This window comes from Procambarus clarkii, chromosome 25 (assembly GCF_040958095.1).
Source record: "Procambarus clarkii isolate CNS0578487 chromosome 25, FALCON_Pclarkii_2.0, whole genome shotgun sequence".
In the NCBI taxonomy this organism is placed as follows: Eukaryota; Metazoa; Arthropoda; class Malacostraca; order Decapoda; family Cambaridae; genus Procambarus; species Procambarus clarkii.
The window spans coordinates 4206904-4230412 of NC_091174.1; the positions used below are offsets into that span (position 1 = coordinate 4206904).

The 23509-nt window shown below is 43.3% G+C and overlaps 1 protein-coding gene across 2 annotated transcripts in view; it reads right to left on the bottom strand.

Annotated features, from left to right (window-relative positions):
* LOC123753613 (dual 3',5'-cyclic-AMP and -GMP phosphodiesterase 11A) overlaps positions 1 to 23509 on the bottom strand; it is a 78261-nt gene that overhangs the window by 6258 nt on the left and 48494 nt on the right. Inside the window, exons 5-14 of one of the 2 annotated variants that reach the window (XM_069331177.1) lie at positions 21808 to 21945; positions 14067 to 14234; positions 13610 to 13699; positions 11997 to 12134; positions 6843 to 7160; positions 4710 to 4777; positions 3429 to 3607; positions 2877 to 2944; positions 1594 to 1686; positions 559 to 609 (exon numbers count right to left, since the gene is read on the bottom strand). In XM_069331177.1, coding sequence (XP_069187278.1) covers positions 559 to 609; positions 1594 to 1686; positions 2877 to 2944; positions 3429 to 3607; positions 4710 to 4777; positions 6843 to 7160; positions 11997 to 12134; positions 13610 to 13699; positions 14067 to 14234; positions 21808 to 21945 — 1311 coding nt within the window. The remainder of the gene's footprint in view (positions 1 to 558; positions 610 to 1593; positions 1687 to 2876; positions 2945 to 3428; positions 3608 to 4709; positions 4778 to 6842; positions 7161 to 11996; positions 12135 to 13609; positions 13700 to 14066; positions 14235 to 21807; positions 21946 to 23509) is intronic. The other variant, XM_069331178.1, reaches the window with a different exon arrangement.

The window sequence follows — 23509 nt, forward strand, 5'->3', positions numbered from 1 at the left end:
AAATGTAATGTATTCCGATGCAATGCAGTTTAAATGTGTTATACAATATTGTAATCAAATAGCGTTGATTTAGATGATGTGAGTGAATAAACAAATTATGGCTAGTGTCGCCCCTGATTAAGTTAATGCTACAGAAATGATCCAAATTTGGTTTCAGCATCTCACGACAACACTACCTGATACACACACTGAATAATTCAGCCCCTTTCCAACTTTCAGCTCCATCCAACCTCTCTCTCTCTCTCTCTCTCTCTCTCTCTCTCTCTCTCTCTCTCTCTCTCTCTCTCTCTCTCTCTCTCTCTCTCTCTCTCTCTCTCTCTCTCTCTCTCTCTCTCTCTCACACACACACACTGCATTAGGCAGTGTTGTGGTGGAGGCAGACACCATACACAGATTCAAATGTAGATATGATTCAGCTCAACAGGCTCAGGAACCTGTATACCAGTTGATTGATAGTTGAGAAACACAATATCAAAGAGCCGAAGCTCACCCCCCCCCCTCGCAAGTACAATTAGGCGAAAACAGTCAGGTGAGTACGTCAAGTGGGGGGATGCTTACCTGCATCTTCTGGACGTCTTGCACGGATGCTGTAGCGTGGTACGAAAGCACCTGAGGAATAAGATGACATCAAGCATCATCAATCATAGTGACGCCAGCCACGATCGTCACTATTGTGAGGTGCAGTAAACTCTCACTATACACAGAGAAGCTGGGTACTCCTACTTGGTATACACAGATTATCTGAGTATACCAAGTAGGTGTATATATGTGTCAAGATTAATTTCTCATAAGTATAAATGTTATTGAGTTCTTAATTATTTTAATTATGTATTTCCAGTGCGAATGGAATCTTAATACATCCTGTATATTCCATTTATTGTTTACGATTAAAAATAAGACTTAAAAAATTGTAATTTTTATTATTAATTATAATTAATTGCTAATCGTTATTAATAATTTTAGTTGGAAAGATCATTATAATTGTGTATGATTTACACTATTAGCTCATTACTAATAACATGATAGAACACAAACAACAGGCAACCAATAGACCTATTTGAGAACTCGCAGCCATCGGATACTCAAGAAGAATTCTGGGGCCAGATTCACTAAGCAGTTACGCAAGTACTTACGAACGTGTACATCTTTCCTCAATCTTTGACTCCTTTGGTTACATTTATTAAACAGTTTACAAGCATGAAACCTTCCCAATCAACTGTTGTTATTGTTATAAACAGCCTCCTGGTGCTTCGTAGCTCATTAACTGTTTAATAATTGTAAACAAAGCCGCCAAAGATTGAGAAAAGATGTACAGGTTCGAATGCAGACGAGGAGTCACAATAACGTGGCTGGCCTGGTTGATCAGTCCAGCAACCAGTAGGCCTGGTCGACGACCGGGCCGCCGGGACGCTGAGCCCCGGAAGCACCTCAAGTTAGGAGAAATGTTGACCAAACCACACACAAGAAAGTGAAGGTACGACGACGTTTCGGTCCGTCCTGGACCATTCTCAAGTCGTTGTCGATTTACAGGTTCGTAAGTGCTGGCGTAACTGCTTCGTGAATCTGGCCCCTGGTGCGTAAGAATTGCCTCACCTCGATGGCCACCTTCTGCCTGGCCATGGCCTTCTCCAGCTCGTTGTACATGAGGGTGTTGTTGATCCCCAGACCACAGAAGATGGTGAAGGCCTGCACCAGGAGAGGCAGTTAGACGGTGGACACGAGCCTTCGTGTTGTAGTGAGATGTAATGAAATTTAGAGCACAGGTTCTTATGGTGATGAATTCGTCAGCATGAGAGAGAGAGAGAGAGAGAGAGAGAGAGAGAGAGAGAGAGAGAGAGAGAGAGAGAGAGAGAGAGAGAGAGAGAGAGAGAGAGAGAGAGAGAGAGAGAGAGAAACAGAGAGAGAGAGAGAGAGAGAGAGAGAGAGAGAGAGAGAGAGAGAGAGAGAGAGAGAGAGAGAGAGAGAGAGAGAGAGAGAGAGAGAGAGAGAGAGAGAGAGAGAGAGAGAGAGAGAGAGACAGAGAGAGAGAGAGAGAGAGAGAGAGAGAGAGAGAGAGAGAGAGAGAGAGAGAGAGAGAGAGAGAGAGAGAGAGAGAGAGAGAGAGAGAGAGAGAGAGAGAGACAGAGAGAGAGAGAGAGAGAGAGAGAGAGAGAGAGAGAGAGAGAGAGAGAGAGAGAGAGAGAGAGAGAGAGAGAGAGAGAGAGAGAGAGAGAGAGAGAGAGAGAGAGAGAGAGAGACAGACAGACAGAGAGAGAGAGAGAGAGAGAGAGAGAGAGAGAGAGAGAGAGAGAGAGAGAGAGAGAGAGAGAGAGAGAGAGAGAGAGAGAGAGAGAGAGAGACAGACAGACAGAGAGAGAGAGGTATAGGGGTTGAATTTAAGATTTATAACACATGTTATGTATGAATCATTAAAGCCACAATCAACTCTGACTTTCACTCATCATGTATAACATAATCTCAACAGGAAATGGGGGAATGAATGAGGTTCCCCCATGAACGACCTCTCAACACAAACCATACATTGTCTTCCAAACAGGATAATCATTAATAGATTCTTTACACGTTTGCAGCGTGTTACAAGATCTTTTTATGAATTGAATTTAGTTACGTTGTTGTAACTTTACATACGAGTTCAATACAACAATCAAGAACAAGTTTGCTATGGCAAGTGATGTGAATTTATGATATAATGAAACGTGGAACTCGATGGAAAGTATATCAAAGTGCTTAGAGTTATAAACAGCCTAATATAGAACAGCCTCATATTTCACACGAGGAAATAGATTATTCCATTTAAACAACAGTCCATCCGGATCATTATCCAATGGAGGTTTTTCAACTCATCTCTCGTCCAGGCAACAATTGGCAACACACACCTCAAAGAGCTGCTCATCGTTCTCATCAAAGGGCTGCCCGTTGAGTTTGTTGATGATCTTCGCTACACCTGGAGGTGGAAGCCGGTTTTAATGTATTGATCAGTGATGAACACTTTTGAAACTTGTTTATAAAATCCAAGAGTGATATGTGTAGCAGTTATTGTGTGTTTGAGGCACCCAATTATGTTAATTCGCATGCTGGAATTGTTTAGATATATACATACATTATACATATATGCATTATACAGGTATGTATTATATATTAACCTCTTTCCCACTTTCATGGAAGAGAGGGGGATGGAAGGAAGGGGAGGGATTGTAGGCGAAAGGGGTCGGAGAGCAGGAAGAAGGGTGGGAGGGATAGGGAAAGGGGTTAAAGATGGTGGGTGGGAGACTAAACCAGGACATTAAAAGTAGTTAATATTACCAAACATTACACCAAGACTATCATCATCATCATCTATGACATCTTTGGTCACCATTCACCCTCCCCATCTACACCCCCCCTAACCCCTTTCACCCCCCCACACCATCATCACCACAAGCCCTCACCAATGATCTGGAAGTTCCTGTTCCTTATAGGCATAGCGAGCATCGATCTCACGTTTCCAGCACTGCCCTTCTCGACCTCCACACACTCAGCGATGTTCATGTTCTCGCCGGTGCAAGCTACTTGTTCCGCCAGGTGCAGTAGGTGCTTGGCCATCTCGCTCGAGCCCACCTCCTTGGCGCTGCAGAGAAAGAGAACAAGCACGTCCGTCAGATTTTAACAACATCGTAACGTGATATGAGAGAAAACTGCAGAAGGCCTTTTGGCTCATACGAGACAGCTCCTATTTTATGTATCCACTCACACTCATTCACGCGTTTGACCTACGGGAAATATTCCAGCGCCTTTGAAAACATTCCAGCGCCTCTGAAAATATTCCAGAGCCTCTGGAAATATTCAAGCGTCTCTGAAAATATTCCAGCGCCTCTGAAAATATTCCAGCGCCTCTGAAAATATTCCAGCGCCTCAGGAAACATTCCAGCTCCTCTGAAAATATTTCATCGCCTCTGAAAACATTCCAGCGCCTCTGAAAATATTCCAGCGCTTCTGAAAACATTCCTGCACCTCTGGAAACATTCCAGCGCCTCTGAAAACATTCCAGCACCTCTGGAAACATTCCAGCGCCTCTGGAAACATTCCAGCGCCTCTGGAAACATTCCAGCGCCTCTGGAAATATTCCAGCGCCTCTGAAAACATTCCAGCACCTCTGGAAACATTCCAGCGCCTCTGAAAATATTTCAGCGCCTCTGAAAACATTCCTGCACCTCTGGAAACATTCCAGCACCTCTGAAAACATTCCAGCACCTCTGGAAACATTCCAGCACCTCTGGAAACACGAGCGCTGCATATTTCTAAGCGAAGGAAAATGAAAAGGCTGAGACATTGAGCCACAATCAAAATACAACAGAGATACAGGAATACCTGTGCAAGACAGATGCCTGGACACTCTGTTATAATATATATATTTGAAGTTATTACTGATGAGCTCTGCGTTTATTGATTAAATGGTAAGTATTCACTTTTGATGAGGAATTACCTTGAAATGCCCCACTGACATGAGATTGTCTGTCAAGAATTAAAGGAAGAGTTGAGTTTTTGGTGGCAAATATTATGATAAATAACTAATGGGTAGTTAAAGAAGTTATTGTGACAAGTACCATCCCCCACCACTACTACCACCACCACCACCACCACCACCACTACCACCACTACCACCACTACCACCACTACCACGCTTGTCACCACCACCCACCACTACTACTAAACCTGTCACAACCACTTACTTGTTCGTCGACTGGCCGGAAACTGGACAGTTCAACTCGAAGATTTTGGAAAACTTTACATTCTGCTTCTGAAACAAAAACAATAAAAAAAGGTAACCATTAATAATTTTCAACAAGAGATTGATCTAACAACTTATCACCGAAGGTCAAAAGTGTGACAGAAGAGAGAAGAGAAAGGAGAAAAAGAGAGAGAATAGAAAGGAGAGAAGAGATCGGGGGAAAGAAAAAGGAGGTGAAGCGGAAAAAGCAAGATATGCAACAATGAGAGAAGATGGAAGAGAAGATAGGTAAAGGTAGGGAATAGGGGGGGGGGGTCTGGTCACGGCTGTAGAGGGGGGTTGTAGGTAAGGTGGGTGTGTGGGGAGGGAGTAGTAAGTATGCCAAGCCAGGAGTCACATGGGGTGACCTATCAGTCAGACTAAGGTCAGGTTGAGGAGTGGGTCAAGTACTCTCAGACCTGCGTTGAGACATCATGCATGTGCTTATGAACTTAGCAAATGACATATTAACCGCCACATCGTCACGGGTTAGTAGTTGTGTTGATGCCTACGACAACGCTATAGTCCCATAGTAAATAATCACAAGGTGAAAGTAATGGGAAAACCATCGGGGTAGGAGCATGGATCGACGTCAGCCACGACTGGGAATGAGGCTGCAATTCTCCCGGATTTGGGTTGCGGCAACATGTTTAGTCGTAGTCTCAACTGACAGGGTTATTAATCACTACCGGGGGCAATGGTATGCACTCACTCGGAGCCGTGAGCGAGCACAAGGCAATCAGCAGTAGCAGCAGCAGCAGCAGTAGCAGCAGCAGTAGCAGCAGCAGCAGCAGCAGCAGCAGCAGCAGCAGCAGCAGTAGCAGTAGCAGTAGCAGCAGCAGCAGCAGCATTTCCAAGCAGGTGGAAGCAAGCGTGCCAATCAGCATGCATACGAAGCGTGACAGAGCAAATAGTTAATATAACCCCCCCCACACGGTACCTTTCATCTGTCGTCTGTGAGCGTCGAATGACCACAAAACACTTCAATCACTGACGCTATTGCACTCAAAATCAACGAAGAAGTAAAGGAGAACTTTGTACATACCAAGAAATAAATCACACACAGCCATCTACCTTACCTGTAAAGCTTCTCTCCTCTAAGTACTCGAAAGAACTATGTCTTCACCAGTGAAGGAACGCCCTTACTATGAATAATATTGACACACAGAAACTAGAGTGGACTAGAGCGGGTCTGGGAACATCCAGCACATAGATTCGAACCCTGATCAAGGTTCTTGTAATCTGGAAGAAGCACAAGGATGCCAGAGGTCAGCTGTAGGCTAGCCAGGACACCCATACAACATGTATACGGCGCTGACAGAAGCCTCTACATGTGTGAAGTCTTGACCCTCTCTCTCTCTACCCCCTGGCACAGCTGGGCGGGTTATACTGGGTTATACACAGCTGGGAGATGGATATACCTCAGCGACAAGATGGATAGGTCGAGTCGTGTACTCAGGGTAGTGGTGGTGAGATGGTGTTATGTTGGGCTGGTAGTGTATTAAGAGAGTGAGGAAGATGACGAGTCCCCGGTACTCACATGGTGACAGAGTCATGGAGTCCCCGGTACTCACATGGAGTTCCCACAGATCAAGACGGCCGTGCAATGATCAACGAATCAACAAAATTAAAATGTAACAATTTGCAAGAAATAAATCTACCACTGAAGCAGTTAATAACAAATAGATTAAAGATCACTTTGGCATTAATAACAGTGAAAGATAACACTACTTACAAAAACACTGGACGAGCGAAAAAAAGGGTAGAAAAAAGTCTTTTAACAAAATATTTGCCGAGTAATTATGCAGGCGATGAGTCACAATAACGTGGCTGAAGTATGTTGACCAGACCACACACTAGAAGGTGAAGGGACGACGACGTTTCGGTCCGTCCTGGACCATTCTCAAGTCGATTCGACTTGAGAATGGTCCAGGACGGACCGAAACGTCGTCGTCCCTTCAACTTCGAGTAATTATATTAAATGCGCGTATGGTATGGGGAAATAAGCGATGCCAAGGCACTGTTCGAGGAAGCAGATGGCATCTTAGTGCCGTGTGTGTGTGTGGGGGACCGGCTGCCTTCGCCGTATTGTCACCTTGCCTGCAGCCGTGGAAGACGGGTCTGGCTCCGGCGACGACAACACTGTTGCGGCTTCGACGACTCCAGGTGACAGCGGCGACGACACCGCTGAAGCAGACTCGCCCGGCGACACGGGAACGGTGGCGGCGTCTGCGGTGTCCGGTGGTGGTATTGTTCTAATGTGGCTGCTGCCTCCACTCCACCTCAGAGTGTGGACTGAGGGCCGGGATGTGACTCTATTTACGGTGGAGAGGGAGATGCTGCCTCTCTCTGCTGCTCGCTGTACCACCATACTGTTATTGGTCACCAGGTGGCCGCCACACTCTAGCTCCTCCTGCCAGGCAATACCAACAAACTGCCTTTTAGCAATTATCTTCTCTGCCTCAAGTGGCACTCTGTGTATTAGTGCCTCAAGTGGCACTCATCCCATCAATGCCTACAGTGGCTTCCAGCTGTAATGTATTTGTGTTCATTGGGCTCTGCTGTCATCTAATTCTATTGCCTATATTCTTATATGAAATTGTTGCCTCTGTCGTCTGCTAACGGTACTGTTTCTGTCGAAGTGCTTACTGCCTTTGACCTCATCTAACACTTCTGCACCTATCTTCATCTCATGGCATATGCTGGATACTACACACACACACACACACACACACACACACACACACACACACACACACACACACACACACACACACACACACACACACACACACACACACACCTAGTGGGGCAGACCTCATGGGAATAAAGCAAGTTTAGCATAATTTACCGGCCACAAGTAAATGATTGGTCTCCAAGATTGGTCTCCAAGATTGGTATCCAAGATTGGTCTCTAAGCAGGAGACCTTGGCCACAGCGTCTGTGAGGTAAGACTTACCACATCTCTGTAAGTCAAGGCTCTCTCACTCTACACCACAACTACAAATGAACAAAAAATATCATTGAACATAACTTACCAAGGACAAACCAGTTCCCCGAGTAAATAGCAAGCCACGTGACCCTCGTTCGAGTATGGTTAATGAATAATCCGGCTGAAAGTACAATCCGTTCTTGTAAGAAAGCAATCTGTGTGTGTGTAGAATCTTATGTTATTCCGGAATAAGCGTCAGTTTGTCAAATCCAAGCACCACGCAGAACTCTGAATCTACACTATCGGTGTTTCTAGTATATATATATATATATATATATATATATATATATATATATATATATATATATATATATATATATATATATATATATATATATATATATATATATATATGAGGCTGACAGGTGTAAGACTACTGTGAAATCAAACAATTACATACTACTCCATGCTGGGCTAGTGGTGGTGATGGTAGTAGTAGTGGTGGTGGTAGTTGGTGGTGGTGGTGGGGGGTGATTGTTGAGGTGCTTGGGGGTGGTGTAATTGGGCCATCTATCTACGGCAGTGCCACAAGGGGTCGAGGGGGTGGGACTGGGGGAGAGGGGGGGCCATGCCAAGGTCACGTGCAGAGGGGGGAGGGGGGTTAACACTGTATAAGGAAAGTGATAATCTTCTCTTCTCCTCCTCCAAGTTACAACCCCGCTCCTGTGCCAGGTAAGTCCACTACGGGGCTCAACATAGCCCGTGCTACTTGGAACATTTTGTGCTCAGTAGCTGAATCTTAAACAACAACAACATTTTCTTCTCCTTGCTACTCTCCAGGAGCCTGTCTGAAGGCGGGACGTGAAGCTCCTTCAAGTCTGAATTTAGATTCAGACTTGAAAATTAAACACCCAATCCATTTGTAAATAATGGAAGTGATGCCATTACTTCCATTATTTTCAGGTGTGTGTGAGTGTGTGTGGAATGTGCATCTTGATTACTACTTCTATTATCCAATGGAACAAAATTACCGAAGCTGTTTAAGGGGATCGAACTCTCGGCCTCCTAGATGTCCCCTCGACCAGACGTTCCTCTTAATTTACCCCAAATTTGGAGGGCACCACCCGGGACCACTATCCTCCCCTCCCCCCCCCCTCCTTCAGTACTCTGAGGAGGTCTTTGCAAAGAAACATTGCAGTCATGATTGAGTCTGCCCCGGAATGACCAGAGACGCTGGATCGATCCCATCGCAGCACCCCAGATGTGTTCTTATTGCTAATCATTATCAATTAATTTGCTATATTGTATTTGCAATTATTCTCATTGTTATTGGTGTTATTATCTGTTGTTGTTATTATTATGTAAAATCAATGATTTTGTTATGATTTGTTATGGCTATTGCTTTGATAATGTTGCTAATTGTTAACAGTTATTGCTATGATAACTACTGATCATTGCTATTGGCATTGTCAGTGCTATTATTAGCAGTGATCTTGATATTACTAGTGTTGCTATCTTTCCCTGTGCTGTAGCTAGCTGGATCAGTGACTGTGGACTGATATCTCGGGGTGAAAAATCCTTATGTGATAACATCTTTGGTCATATTTGATATCCTCTAATCGATATTATCGGTATATTATTTGTGTGATGATATCATTAATGATTTGTTAGCCTTGTGGAATATTTTGTGATAGGGTTTTTTTTTCTATGGGAATTACATGTAGATATTAGCTACTTTCATATATATTCCTTCTTACACATTGTGTGTTGTGATAGAGTTATGTGTAATGTGTCAATTCAAGCTATAACAGCTGTAGTGTATCAATAACTGCTTTATATATAAATAAACATACATATGAAAGCATATATTGCGTGTTCGTATTTCACCCAATTATCAACGAAATTCAGGTTTCATATCTCTCTCTCTCTCTCCCTCTCTCTCTCTCTCTCTCTCTCTCTCTCTCTCTCTCTCTCTCTCTCTCTCTCTCTCTCTCTCTCTCTCTCTCTCTCTCTCTCTCTCTCTCTCTCTCTTTTTCTCTCTCTCACACAGGAAAGGGAGGGAGAGAGAATCTTTATAATTAATGAACAAATAAAAACATACTGTATTGTCAACAAAACATACATCACAGCTTCAATAAATAAAATATGTCACAGTTTGAACAAATAAAGCACTTCACAGTTTGTCGGGCAGGAATGGTGTTGCCCCAATCACCCCTCTCCCCCCCTTCAAGTCTGGGGAGGCTTCCCCCTTCCCCCAGAAGTATCCCCACCACCACCACTTGTGCATTACAGCTTATATCAAGAAAAGTATGATAGAATTTTTTTCAAATTTTGTTGACGTCAATGCATAATGTTTTACAATACACAAAGAAAAACCAAGAAAACAACATTAATTCCGGGTCCATTTTTAATATGATATTGATGATGAGTCACAATAACGTGGCTGAAGAAATGATGATTAAACCACAACTCATAAGATGGAGAAGCTACGACGTTTCGGTCCGTCCTGGACCATTAGCGAGTCGTGATGTCGACTAGATAATGGTCCAAAGACGGACCGAAACATCGTCGCTTCTTTATCGTCTGAGCTGTGGGTTGGTCATCATAATGCAAGATTTCATTGGGAAAGGGGGAGTAGTGTTGGTAGTACCTCTTAGTTATTCACCATTTTGGTTGTACATTAGAATATCTCCCTTGTTCTGTGTTGGTTGTCCTTTCTGAGACAATGGACACCACATAAGATTCTCCAACAACCATATATCTGTTTATATATATATATATATATATATATATATATATATATATATATATATATATATATATATATATATATATATATATATATATATATATATATATATATATATATAGGCAGCACATGAGTGTTACTTGTAGATACATAAATCACGTTACGCGGTACGTGCTTTAGCTAAAAATAGCACCATCTCTTATACCAAGATAAACGAGCCAATTGGTCGACATCTTTAATCAATGTGGACCTTGAGACGCAGGGGGGAGAAACAGCGACTCCTAAGACCTTGGATCTCAAACTACGAGCACAGCAACCATCTTTTAGTTAATCATAACAACAGCTTCACTACACGATTGATGATTGACAAAGATTAAGCCACCCAAGAGGTGGCACGGGCATGAATAGCCCGTAATCACTACACGATAAGTCTTGCACATTTTATACTCAATAATTTCTCCTCTCTCTCTCTCTCTCTCTCTCTGGCTAATGATGTTACAATAGATTTATTAAGAGATAATAATAATAATATTTAATAATAATAATTACAAATAATAATACAAAAGGAAATCCAATTAGCGTGATATACCAAGAACAAAATTAGTTAGAGCAATGAGGTGCTTTGAACCCCCTCGACCTGACTGATTGATGAAGTTTAAGCCACCTAAGAGGTGGCACGGGCATGAATAACCCCGCTACCAAATTATGGGAGAGGAGGCAAGTCCCAAAGGATTATTGGACTTGTTATATTTCTATTGTAAGCATAAATTGTAAATTATCAATCATTATCATTATCATAAATTATCAATTATTATCTATAAAAAATATAGATAATTGTTATTCTTATTTATATTTTTTATTTTTATTATTCTTTTTAATATTTTAATTATAAACAATTTGGGAATTATGTTAAATATATTGATTTAAAAAATTATGAAGGTGAATAATATTTAGTTCATAGATCAGTTAAACGTTCATTTGTTCATCAACAGCAGCTTGTTCATCTCTTTTAGTGTCCTTAAACTTTTGTTCATTCAGCTGGTTGTACAGACTTTGTTGGCTACAGTGCTGATGGTTCATGCGGACCAGCTGGCAGCCCACCACATGACAGCCCACTACATGACAGTCAACATATGACAGCCCACCACATGACAGCCCACTACATGACAGCCCACCACATGACAGTCAACATATGACAGTCAACATATGACAGCTTATCCAAAATGAATGCCCACGCTTTAACGGCATTACAATGAGGTTAATACCACCCAGCTTGAGTAGCTCACATACACACACACACACACACACACACACACACACACACACACACACACACACACACACACACACACACACACACACACACACACACATGTGATTTGTGTGTGTGTGTGTACTCACCTAGTTGTGTTTGCGGGGGTTGAGCTCGGGACCAAAGAGCCAGAGCTCAACCCCCGCAAACACAACTAGGTGAGTACACACACACACACAAACACACACACACACACACACACACACACACACACACACACACACACATACACACACACACACACACACACACTCACCTCACTACCATCTTCCAGGAGCATGACAGCCGCACGCTCACACTTGAGGAGTCGCTGGGCTCTCTGTAGCGTCTTGAGAATAACGTTCTCCAACGACGTCTGCTCCTCGAACAGGTCATGCACCACCTCCAGCAGGCTCTGTTGGGGGTGTGGGAGGGTGTTGGGGGAGATGGTGGCGGCGGGGAAGAGAGAGGGAGGGGGGTGTATTTGGGAAGGAGTGGGAGGGGAGATAAGGAGTTTTTTGGGGGGGTTGGGGTTTAGTTAGGGAGATGGAGGTTGGGGATGGGGGGGGGTGTTGGTTAGGAAGGGTTTTGTGGAGGGGAGGGAATGGTTGGGGGGAGGTAAGGAGTGAGAGAAGAATACATTGAGTTATTAATTGTTGGAAATATGGGAATGTATAAAAGATAGAGAGAGAGAGAGAGAGAGAGAGAGAGAGAGAGAGAGAGAGAGAGAGAGAGAGAGAGAGAGAGAGAGAGAGAGAGAGAGAGAGAGAGAGAGAGAGAGAGAGAGAGAGAGAGATGAGAACATAGCATAAACAAATATAGCTACAATAAACTAACACATGGTTCTAAAGTACACATAAACACGGGGAAACATTCTTGTATAACGAGCGTGGAGGGAAGGGAAGAGACGCAGACAGGAGAGGACGCAGACAGGACAGGACGCAGACAGGAGAGGACGCAGACAGGAGAAGACGCAGACAGGAGAGGACGCAGACAGGAGAAGACGCAGACAGGAGAGGACGCAGACAGGACAGGACGCAGACAGGACAGGACGCAGACAGGAGAAGACGCAAGCATGAGAGGACGCACCAAGGATAATACACCGCAAGGTCAACACTAACTATACGTTAGTAACAATGGTATTTCTTCCCTTTCCATCACCACTACTACTACCATCACCACTACTACTACCATCACCACCATTACTCCTTACCACTGTCGCATCGCACTCCTGCAATGGCTGCAACTGCAAATAATAATGATGTAGAGCAAACAAAGACAAACGCGATTTACAGCAACAAAAACACAAACAGAGAGAGAGAGGAAACAGAGAAACAAAGACATAAAGGGAGGCTTCCTCGAGGGAAATTATGAGACAGTGAGGTGCGAGGCATGAGGGATTTGATGCCACGATCTTAATGAGGATGCAAGCAGCAATTGTGAGGTGTGAGAGGTGTGGAGACAGGCTAATATACCGGGGCGTTATGAGGCTTGGGACAGTAGTTATGAGGTGTGAGGGGAGGTGGGAGGTGGTTAGACAATGGATGTTATGTGCCTTGGGACAATAACTATGAGGTATGAGAGGGAAGGGGTTTAGACAGGGGGTACAATGGACATTATGAGGCTTGGGATAGTAGCTATGAGGAGTGAGGAGGAGGGTTTAGACGGGGGGAGGGGGTTACAATGGACATTATGAGGCTTGGGATAGTAGCTATGAGGTGTGAGGTAGGGGAGTTTAGACGGAGAGTTAAACAGACATTATGAAGCTTGGGATAGTAGCTATGAGGAGTGAGAAGGTGGGGTTTAGACAGGATAGGGGGTTATAACAGATGTTATGAGGCTTTGGACAGTAGCTATGAGGTGTGAGATGGGGGGATGAAATCAACTTACTCTGTTTCTCTCATATTCGGCCTGTGAGGCCTCCATAAGCTGAGCGTTGGTGATGGCAATTCCCACAAACTGTAGGTAAGTCGCGAACATCTGTCAGAGGGAAGATAATCACATTATTATTGCTAACTTGTGTCTCTGGATTCGCTTGTCCAATCCTCTCCCGTTCGATCAAATCCTACCCCCCCCTCCCTCTGAAGGCACAGCCCAGTCAGTCTTTACATCATCCCAATCATTCATACGTCTACTCAATCGGATATTCCATTTGTCATTCAGCTATTCATCAGATTATCAGTCAAACTGTTAAATTATCCAACTGTATAGCCTCTTCTCCCTTCGGCTACGCGCTTATCCATCAATCCATTTATTCATCCTTCGACGGTACATACAAGTTTAATCCTCCGTCTATTCATCTGTCCAATCATCCGTCAATTCATCTGCCTGTCTGGAGTCGACTTACTTTCTCATCCTTGGCGGTAAAGCGTCCGGATGACTCGTCGCCTGAGCTCTTATTGACCACCTGGGCCACCGCGATGATTTCGTTGTAGGAGTTCCTAACCGGCATGCAGAGAAGCGAGTCGGTGTGGTACCCGGTTATCCGATCCACTTCGTCGTTGTAGCGAGGGTCCTGAGGGGTTGGGGGGATACTGGTGAGAGTGGTGGTGGTTGGGATGGGGGTAGTGGTGGTAGTACTTACCTCTGAGTACTTATCAATCAGTGCACCAAATGACACAGCCTCGCTCGTTTGCCAGGTAAGTCCACTACGGGCTCACCATAGCCCGTGCTACTTGGAACTTGTTCCGAGTAGCTGAATCTATAACAACAACAACATGAATCAGTGCCTAAGGGGGCAGTGAGGTCTTAACCTCTTCATGTTCCGTCTACCAGGGTCTTTTTTCGGTGTAATTTCACCTGTTGATGACTTGTACAGGATACATAAACTTCCTGACATTTCTTATACTCAATGGCGTTTCCAACTAATCAATTCTTCTCAGTATATTGTATGTTGCGATCATGTCCCCTCTCTGTTTCTTCTCTCGTTCATGGTTGAAGGAGAGAGAGAGAATGGTGGTGGTGTTGCAGTGGTGGTGTTGTAGAGACCGAGAGACAGGTGTTGCTGGTGTCGTAAGTGTTGGGAGAGGAGGGATGATATCTGGACAGATGCATTCAGCTATTCACGAATGTGATAACAACTGCAACAACCCTCAATATAACAATCACAAAGCGTACGAATTACGTAAATTCCGCTTCCGATTCGCCATCCCAAGATGCAGAAGGGGGGAATCAAGTCCTCCAAAGAGGTAGAGGTAAATTGCTTCAGGATCCGTTTCGGAAACCTTGTTACTGCAGTCTGAGGAGATCTCGCGTCTAGGCTTCAATATCTCTCGCTGGTAAAGGGTTTCCTCCTTGCCTTCTCCGTCTTGGAAAATAGGGAGAAAGGGGAAAAAAAGGAGATCACTTGCTCTTTTTACTTCCTTGCTTCTCCTCCTCCTCCTCCTCTTCCTCCGTTTTATTTCTTTGTCTCCTGCTTCTTTTATTTACTCCCTCCTTCTCTTCCTCTAGGTTTGCCGAGTTTGCACCTCTTCTCCACCTTTTACTCTACTTCCTCCTCTTTTTCCTCTTCTCCTCTTACTCTACTTCCTCCTATTTCTTCTCCTTCTCCTCCTCTCCGCGTCTTCTACTTCCTCTTCACCTCTGGTCCTGTGTGTGTAAACAGTAAACACGTTTTGCCTGAAGACCCAAGAAGCTCCCTAAGATCTATGAAGAATACAACATATTGTAGCGTAAACAGCTAATAATACAGCCGATAAGTACGGTACTTTCATATGATTTACGTTCGCAATAAACTGAGTTATATATATATATATTATATATATATATATATATATATATATATATATATATATATATATATATATATATATATATATATATATATATTATACATATGAATTGTGCATTTTCACCTGCACTGATGTGATGATCTAACACTTACACATTATGTATATAATGAAACACCTCCCTACCTCCCCTCCAACACACACACACACACACACACACACACACACACACACACACACACACACACACACACACACACACACACACACACACACACACACACACACCCCACACACACACGCAAATACATTTTCACACAGTGACAGGCTACACAGCACCCAGCACAAACGCCTCGCTTCAGAGACTGTAGTGCACAAACACATTTTAATACTCACACTCTACATAACCTGGAACACCCAGAGCCGCGTCAGGTGACCAGCAGAGCGGTTAAGCTCACACACGCCCAACCACCTCACCTGAATATTAATTAAGGCCACTAAACACTATCTAGTTACATTTATTTAATGTAAACTATTTTGTGTAACCATGCGCTGTCTCTCTCTCTCTCTCTCTCTCTCTCTCTCTCTGCCCAACCACTTGAGTTAGACGGTAGAGCGACGGTCTCGCTTCATGCAGGTCGGCGTTCAATCCCCCGACTGTCCAAGTGGTTGGGCACCTTTCCTTTCCTTCCTTCCTTACATCGTCCCATCCCAAATCCTTATCCTGGGCCCTTCCAGTGGCTATATAGTTGTAAAGGCTTGCCGCTTTCTCCTGATAATTCCAGTCCCGTTTTCTCTCTCTCTCTCTCTCTCTCTCTCTCTCTCTCTCTCTCTCTCTCTCTCTCTCTCTCTCTCTCTCTCTCTCTCTCTCTCTCTCTCTCTCTCCCAGTAATGTTGTACATGTTGTCCTTCTATGAACAAATGTGTAGTGTAGTATAGTGTAGTGTAGTGTTGTGTTACTACTTTCTAACACCCCAGTAACACCTTCCAGTGTGTTAGTTCATATTCTCTTCTCTTTCTTGCTCTCCTCCTCCTCCTCTCCTCTCTACAGCTCATATAACCCCTCCCTGGAAACTTGGTCTTTTGCCGCAAACAAAACATGAATGATAAAATATTGTGGAAAACTTCAGGAGTCCCTCGTGCCCCACACTGCAGCTCCGGTGGGAGGGAGGGGGCGCTAGGGGAAAGAGGGCTAGGGAAGGGGAGGTAAGGGATGGAATGGGTGGAGAGGGGGCGAGAGGGAGGGGTGGAATTATAGGGGAGAAGGGGTGGGATCTGCCAACCAGGACAATCAAAGACTCACCAACAAAATAAAAGCAGCAATTGAATTCACACAAAAATAAACTTTCAAAAAGCAATGTAAAATAAGTATCAACACGCGACAGTTCCATACAATACACATTGCGAAAATAAGAACACACTGAACCCATTTTCCTGGATAACTTACTCTATCCGACACACGGATGTGGGCTGAATGATGGAACTCGTGATAAATGGAACACGAATGAAAATTCGCGTAAAGGAGAGATTAAACAAAGCAAAGACACTCTTAGGAGAACGGAGAGCAGGTTATCTTGAGGTTATCTTGAGATGATTTCGGGGCTTTAGTGTCCCCGCGGCCCGGTCCTTGACCAGGCCTCCACCCCCAGGAAGCAGCCCGTGACAGCTGACTAACTCCCAGGTACCTATTTTACTCCTAGGTATCATAGGGCATCAGGGGTGAAAGAAACTCTGCCCATTGTTTCTCGCCGGCGTCCGGGATCGAACCCGGGACCACAGGATCACGTGCCCAGCGTGCTGTCCACTCGGCCGACCGGCTCCCTAATCCGTAGTCTTAGCACGAACATAGAAACTACACTAATACAAGGCTCTAGTCCTACCGTATCTCGAATATCCTATTACCTCAAGGAAAGCAACATGCAAAAACTACAAGCAGTACAAAATAAGGTGATAAGAAGAATTGCAAAACACCGTCCACCATATGATCAGACAATCCAGGAGCTCCATCAACTTCTGAACATACAGCCACTAAACACCAGACTACAGCACCAATTGTTGACCAGACCACACACTAGAAGGTGAAGGGACGACGACGTTTCGGTCCGTCCTGGACCATTCTCAAGTCGATTGTGAAAATCGACACAATCGACTTGAGAATGGTCCAGGACGGACCGAAACGTCGTCGTCCCTTCACATTCTAGTGTGTGGTCTTGTCATCAAGTTTACAAGTACCTGACTGTGTATATGTGAATGCTACACAGTATTCATCTATTGATGTTGAAATACATGTAAAGAACCATACCCACATTCGCAGCACCCTGCCAAGAGAGAGCAAGCTTAGATTAGTTGCCATTTTTCTACTCTCATCCATGTTCCTGTTATTGCAATAATATCTATGTTTCTGTGCACTTAAGTGCAATTAATTCATCCAATTTAATTATAACACTCGTGATATTTGCGTAATATACCTTAAGTATCTTCTTATATTGAAGTTTCCTTATTCTTGAGAAATCCCTCAAAGTTGTTTTATTTTTGCCCCAATATATTTTACCTCTACTCTCCTAGCTGGAATATAAAGTTTACAATAGTCTCCCTATCACTATCACCATCTAGTGTAAACCCTGAGAAGTAGAGGTGCATGTGTTGAGTTACCTATGGTTGCCTCCGGTCTCCCCCCCCCCCAAAGGGGCAGCTGCACTAGTCATCTTGTGTCATCTCTCTCACAGAAGTCATCCAAGTTATCAGCAAAAGATATGGTGACCTTGTAAATAAAATTCCACGGAAGGTGAAAGCAATTGCCCTGGATATCCACACATTGTCAACTGCGCCTCCAGGGCCCAATGACGCCATATATATATATATATAACTATAATTCCTCCAGTGGAGCTAATTTTATCAACATGAACAAAAGGGCCATTAAAACCAAGGAAACTGGTTTTAATGTTCTAAAACTGTCAGTCAGTAGTCTAAAAGCCAGTCTAAAACTGTCAGTCAGTAGTCTAAAAGCCAGTCTAAAACTGGTTTTAGACTGCTGAAGGTCTATTGGCCTGATACGCAACAGCTCCTATTTATATCCACCCAAACTAATATATATATATATATATATATATATATATATATATATATATATATATATATATATATATATATATATATATATATATATATATATATATAAACCCTCCTTGGAGCTCCCCTCGGGTCTAACGCCATTGAGGAGATCCTCGACAAGAAAATCGCAGACCTTAGGAGGATGGAAGAGAGAATAGGTGACATCGATGCCCACGATGCTTTTTATCTCCTCACCAAATGCCTATCCCTTCCGAGGCTAACCTACTTTCTGAGGTGCGCCCCATCTTACAACAACCCAAAGCTTGACGAGTATGACCTCCTACTGAAGACCATGCTGGAAAAAGTTGTTAACCTCTCCCTCAACGAATGCCAGTGGAAACAAGCCACTCTTCCTGTCAGGCTCGGTGGCTTGGGTGTCCGCACCGCCACCCAAATTGCTGTCCCAGCCTTCCTGTCTTCCTCCTCAGCATCAGATGACCTGGTTAAGGAAATTCTACCTGACACCCTGAGTGATGTAGCGGGGATACAGGACCCCCACTACACGGAATGCGACACGAAATGGGGTGCCATGACAGACCCAGCACTCAGACCAGCCATGCCGAAAGCCAAGAAACAATCCAGTTGGGACAGCCCCATTGTAGACAAAGAAGCCACAGCTTTGCTGGAGGCAGCAACAACCCCCAGTGATCGTGCACGCCTCACAGCTGTGCAGGCTCCCCATGCAGGGGACTTCCTTCTGGCAGTCCCTATGTCTGCGACAGGCACACGTCTTGATCCGCAGGAGCTCCGTATTGCAGTCGCTCTCCGCCTTGCTGCCCCTATCCACACTGTTCACAGGTGTATTTGCGGCGAGGCAGATGCTGACGAATATGGATTGCATGGCCTGCACTGTGGAAAATCGGGTGGTTGGCACACTAGACACGACGAAGTCAACGACATCATTAAAAGAAGCCTTGCCTCTGCTCAGTGTCCAGCGGAGAGAGAGCCCCGCAACCTACTGAACCGTGACTCTGTTAGCTTTGCCGGCCGACCAGACGGAATCACACTGCGTCCGTGGAAGGGTGGCAGGCAGTTAGCATGGGACTATACTTGCGTATCCACCCTGGCAACGACATACATCACCCTCTCTGCCGGCACGGCGGGAGCCGCAGCGACACACAGAGAAAAACAAAAGTCAGTCAAGTACAGGCAATTAGATCAAAGGTACAATTTCGTTCCAATAGGGTCTGAGACCCTAGGCCCATGGGGTGAGAGTGCAAGAAGGTTTCTTAAGGATCTTGGTTCCAAGCTCATTGACACCACAAGAGACCCTAGAGCAGCAAGTTTTCTCTTTCAGCGCCTCAGTGTCGCGATCCAGAGGGGAAATGCCCGCTGCATCCTCGGTTCCTGCCCGGCGTCGGAGGAGTTCGAGGAAATCTACAGCCTCTAGGAAGCGAACTTTTTCTTGTGTCCTCTTAATGTTTATTTTTTGTATAAAATCAGATATGTAACTGTATAACCTTGCATAATAAAGTGTACATCATAATAAATAAAAAAAAGGGGGTGGTAGGAGAAGTGAACACTCTTTCGTATTCAGAGTTAAATGTCAAGTTTTTCCCTGAGTGCTCTGTGTTCCCTTCTCTGAGGCTGTGGGTCCCTATAATTGCACCAGTGGTGGTACCCCCCTATATATATATATATATATATATATATATATATATATATATATATATATATATATATATATATATATATATGTCTACCCTACGCTTGAAACAATTAAGGGTTCCCATATCTACTACGCAACCCGATAATTGTTTTCCAACACGTAGGATCACGCCCGCTAAAAAAAATTAAAGAAATACAACAACTAAACACTTGAATTCCGTACCGTGTTGCCACACTTAAGCCCCCAGGGGGTCAAATCTCAAGCAATCCAAACAAATTAAAACATTCTCCTTCCTAATTAGGTCTCAGAAAACGGAACAAAAAAAGCGAAATAATCCACTAAAGTGTTCAATGAACTTTAAAAACAAGTGAAAAAATATAGTTAATGAAAACACAAGGCTGAAGTAGGCTTTTTTTACGCATACACAATCAGCCGAGCGTGAAGATCCTGACCTGACTAATTACGGGGGAAGGGGGGGGGGGGGGGTAATGCAGGTAGGTTTAGGGATAGGAAGAAATTTGGAGGAGGAGGAGGAGAAGGAGCAAGAGAAAGAAACCGAGGAAGAGGAGGAAGAGGAGGGAAAAAATAGAGGGAGAGAAAGAGAAGCAAATGGATGAAACAGAAGACGCTTGTATTCACCACCTGGTTGTCTGTCCGCCAGGTGGTGACCTCCACCACCCACCTGTCTGTCTGCCAGGTGGTGACCCCCACCACCTGCCCCCACCACCTGGCGTTGCGTCTCTAAAGGATAAACAAACAACTCGTCTTTGAAGTAAACTGGAGCTCTGTTTGAATATCATTTCCTTTGCTCAGTTGACGGCTCTTCAGTGGCCGGCTTACTCCGCGGTCAATGGTATTACTCCGCTCAGGGAAAATGTAAACAAAAAATATTATTCTGGCAAAAGTGTTAACCATTTATTTATTTTAAAGATAATATTTGTAGTTATGTAAAAGTAAATAATGTTATGAAGGAGGGAGGGAGAGAGAGAGAGAGAGAGAGAGAGAGAGAGAGAGAGAGAGAGAGAGAGAGAGAGAGAGAGAGAGAGAGAGAGAGAGAGAGAGAGAGAGAGAGAGAGAGAGAGAGAGAGAGAGAGCTTTAATAACGTGTGTTGGTCCACTCACCAGCTTTAATGATCGACCCGTCTCCTCAAACGTCTCCCGAAAAACAAGAATGTCCTGTAGAGGACATTTTCTCTTTTTTTCTTTTAACGCAAAATTTATCATCTGAAAATGGCGGCCAATTGCTGTATAATATATTGCACCTTACTGTGAGCAATATTTACATCTGTGAAGGACATGTGTGTGTGTGTTGAACACGTGTATTTGTTATTATTTGCCCGCAATGTTTACATTTGGGCGGGCGGTTACTACCCGGTTCCGCTGCTGCGTCTCTCACATGTAATGAGTACTTTGTATCACGCGAAGTGAAATGTGATTGGACGTACACAAGGGAAGTAATGAAATTAATCAAATATGTCAATATCGTGATTTATATATAAAAAACCAATAAGACAAAGCCATATATATATATATATATATATATATATATATATATATATATATATATATATATATATATATATATATATATATATATATATATATATATATATATATATATATGTAATTTAATAACTCACCTCACAGGCGCATTCAAGGTTAACAGTTTCACCAGACTCGGCCACACATCCTAGGATGCCCTTTCCCCAAGGCACCTCCATTGCGTTGTCCTCAGTGGTAGCCGGATAGATGTTGGTACCACTGTGCACGTCGAACACCTGCGTTGAATATGATGGGTAGATGAGTAGACAAAGAGTAGAATGGCTCCACATCTGCAGACGATGAGTCACTATAACGTAGGTTAAGACATGATGACCAAACCACACACCAGCGACCAGATTCACGAAAGTACTTACGAACCTGTACATCTTTTCTCAATCTTTGGCGGCTTTGTTTACAATTATTAAACAGTTAATGAGCTCCGAAGCACCAGGAGGCTGTTTATAACAATAACAACAGTTGACTGGGAAGTTTTCATGCTTGTAAACTGTTTAATAAATGTAACTAAAGCCGTCAAAGATTGAGGAAAGATGTACACGTTCGTAAGTGCTTGCGTAAGTGCTTTCGTGAATCTCGCCCCAGAATATGATGAGACGACGACGACGTTTTGGTCCGTCCTGGACCATTCTCAAGTCGTATATACGACGTTTCTAAACCTGCCTCACTCTACTGAATACCTCGTGGTACATTGTAAAAAAAAATAATCCTTATTATTATCAAACTTTTAGACATCTCATCACCAAAACTGTCAGTCTCCACTCTGCAATAATCTCATTAACCCAAACACGACCAAGGGAGCAGCAGAAACAACCACACAGACGACACCCCGACCCCCATCTCAGCTCCCAACAGCCGAGTCATAACAATGTCTTCATATATTATACCTTATATATATACTGGTGTATACTGGCAGCAGGTTTTCTTTCAAACATGTCTCATTGAAGATGACCGCATATTCTGTATTTACTATCTTCTGGTTTAGGGCTTCTATCCCCTCTATTATTCTTGCAATAAAAAGAATAGATGTCTGCAAGAATAATAGATATCCCTATAATATCCCTATAATATCCCTATAATATCCCTATAATATCCCTATAATATCCCTATAATATCCCTATATCCCTATAATATCCCTATAATATCCCTATAATATCCCTATAATATCCCTATAATATCCCTATATCCCTATAATAAAATAATAATATCCCTCTGGAAGAGGGATAGAAGCCCTAAACCAGAAGATAGTAAATACAGAATATGCAGTCATACACAATGATATATATATATATATATATATATATATATATATATATATATATATATATATATATATATATATATATATATATATATATATATATATATATATATACCTAGAAGGGGTACCACCTCTGGTGCAAATGTAGGGACCCATAGCCTCGGAGAAGAAAATAAAGAGTACTCAGAGAAGACCTTGTGGATCCTCACTGAACACTTTGATATTTTCTTCTCCTACCACCCCTATTCTTTTGTTAAGTGTGTATATTTATCTAACTTTATTTGAAAATGTCATTACACAAAAATATATATATATATATATATATATATATATATATATATATATATATATATATATATATATATATATATATATATATATATAACTGAAAACTCACACCCCAGAAGTGACTCGAACCCATACTCCCAGGAGCCACGCAACTGGTATGTACAAGACGCCTTAATCCACTTGACCATCACGACCGGACATAATGAGGTGATAGCCGAGGCTATTTGAACCACCCC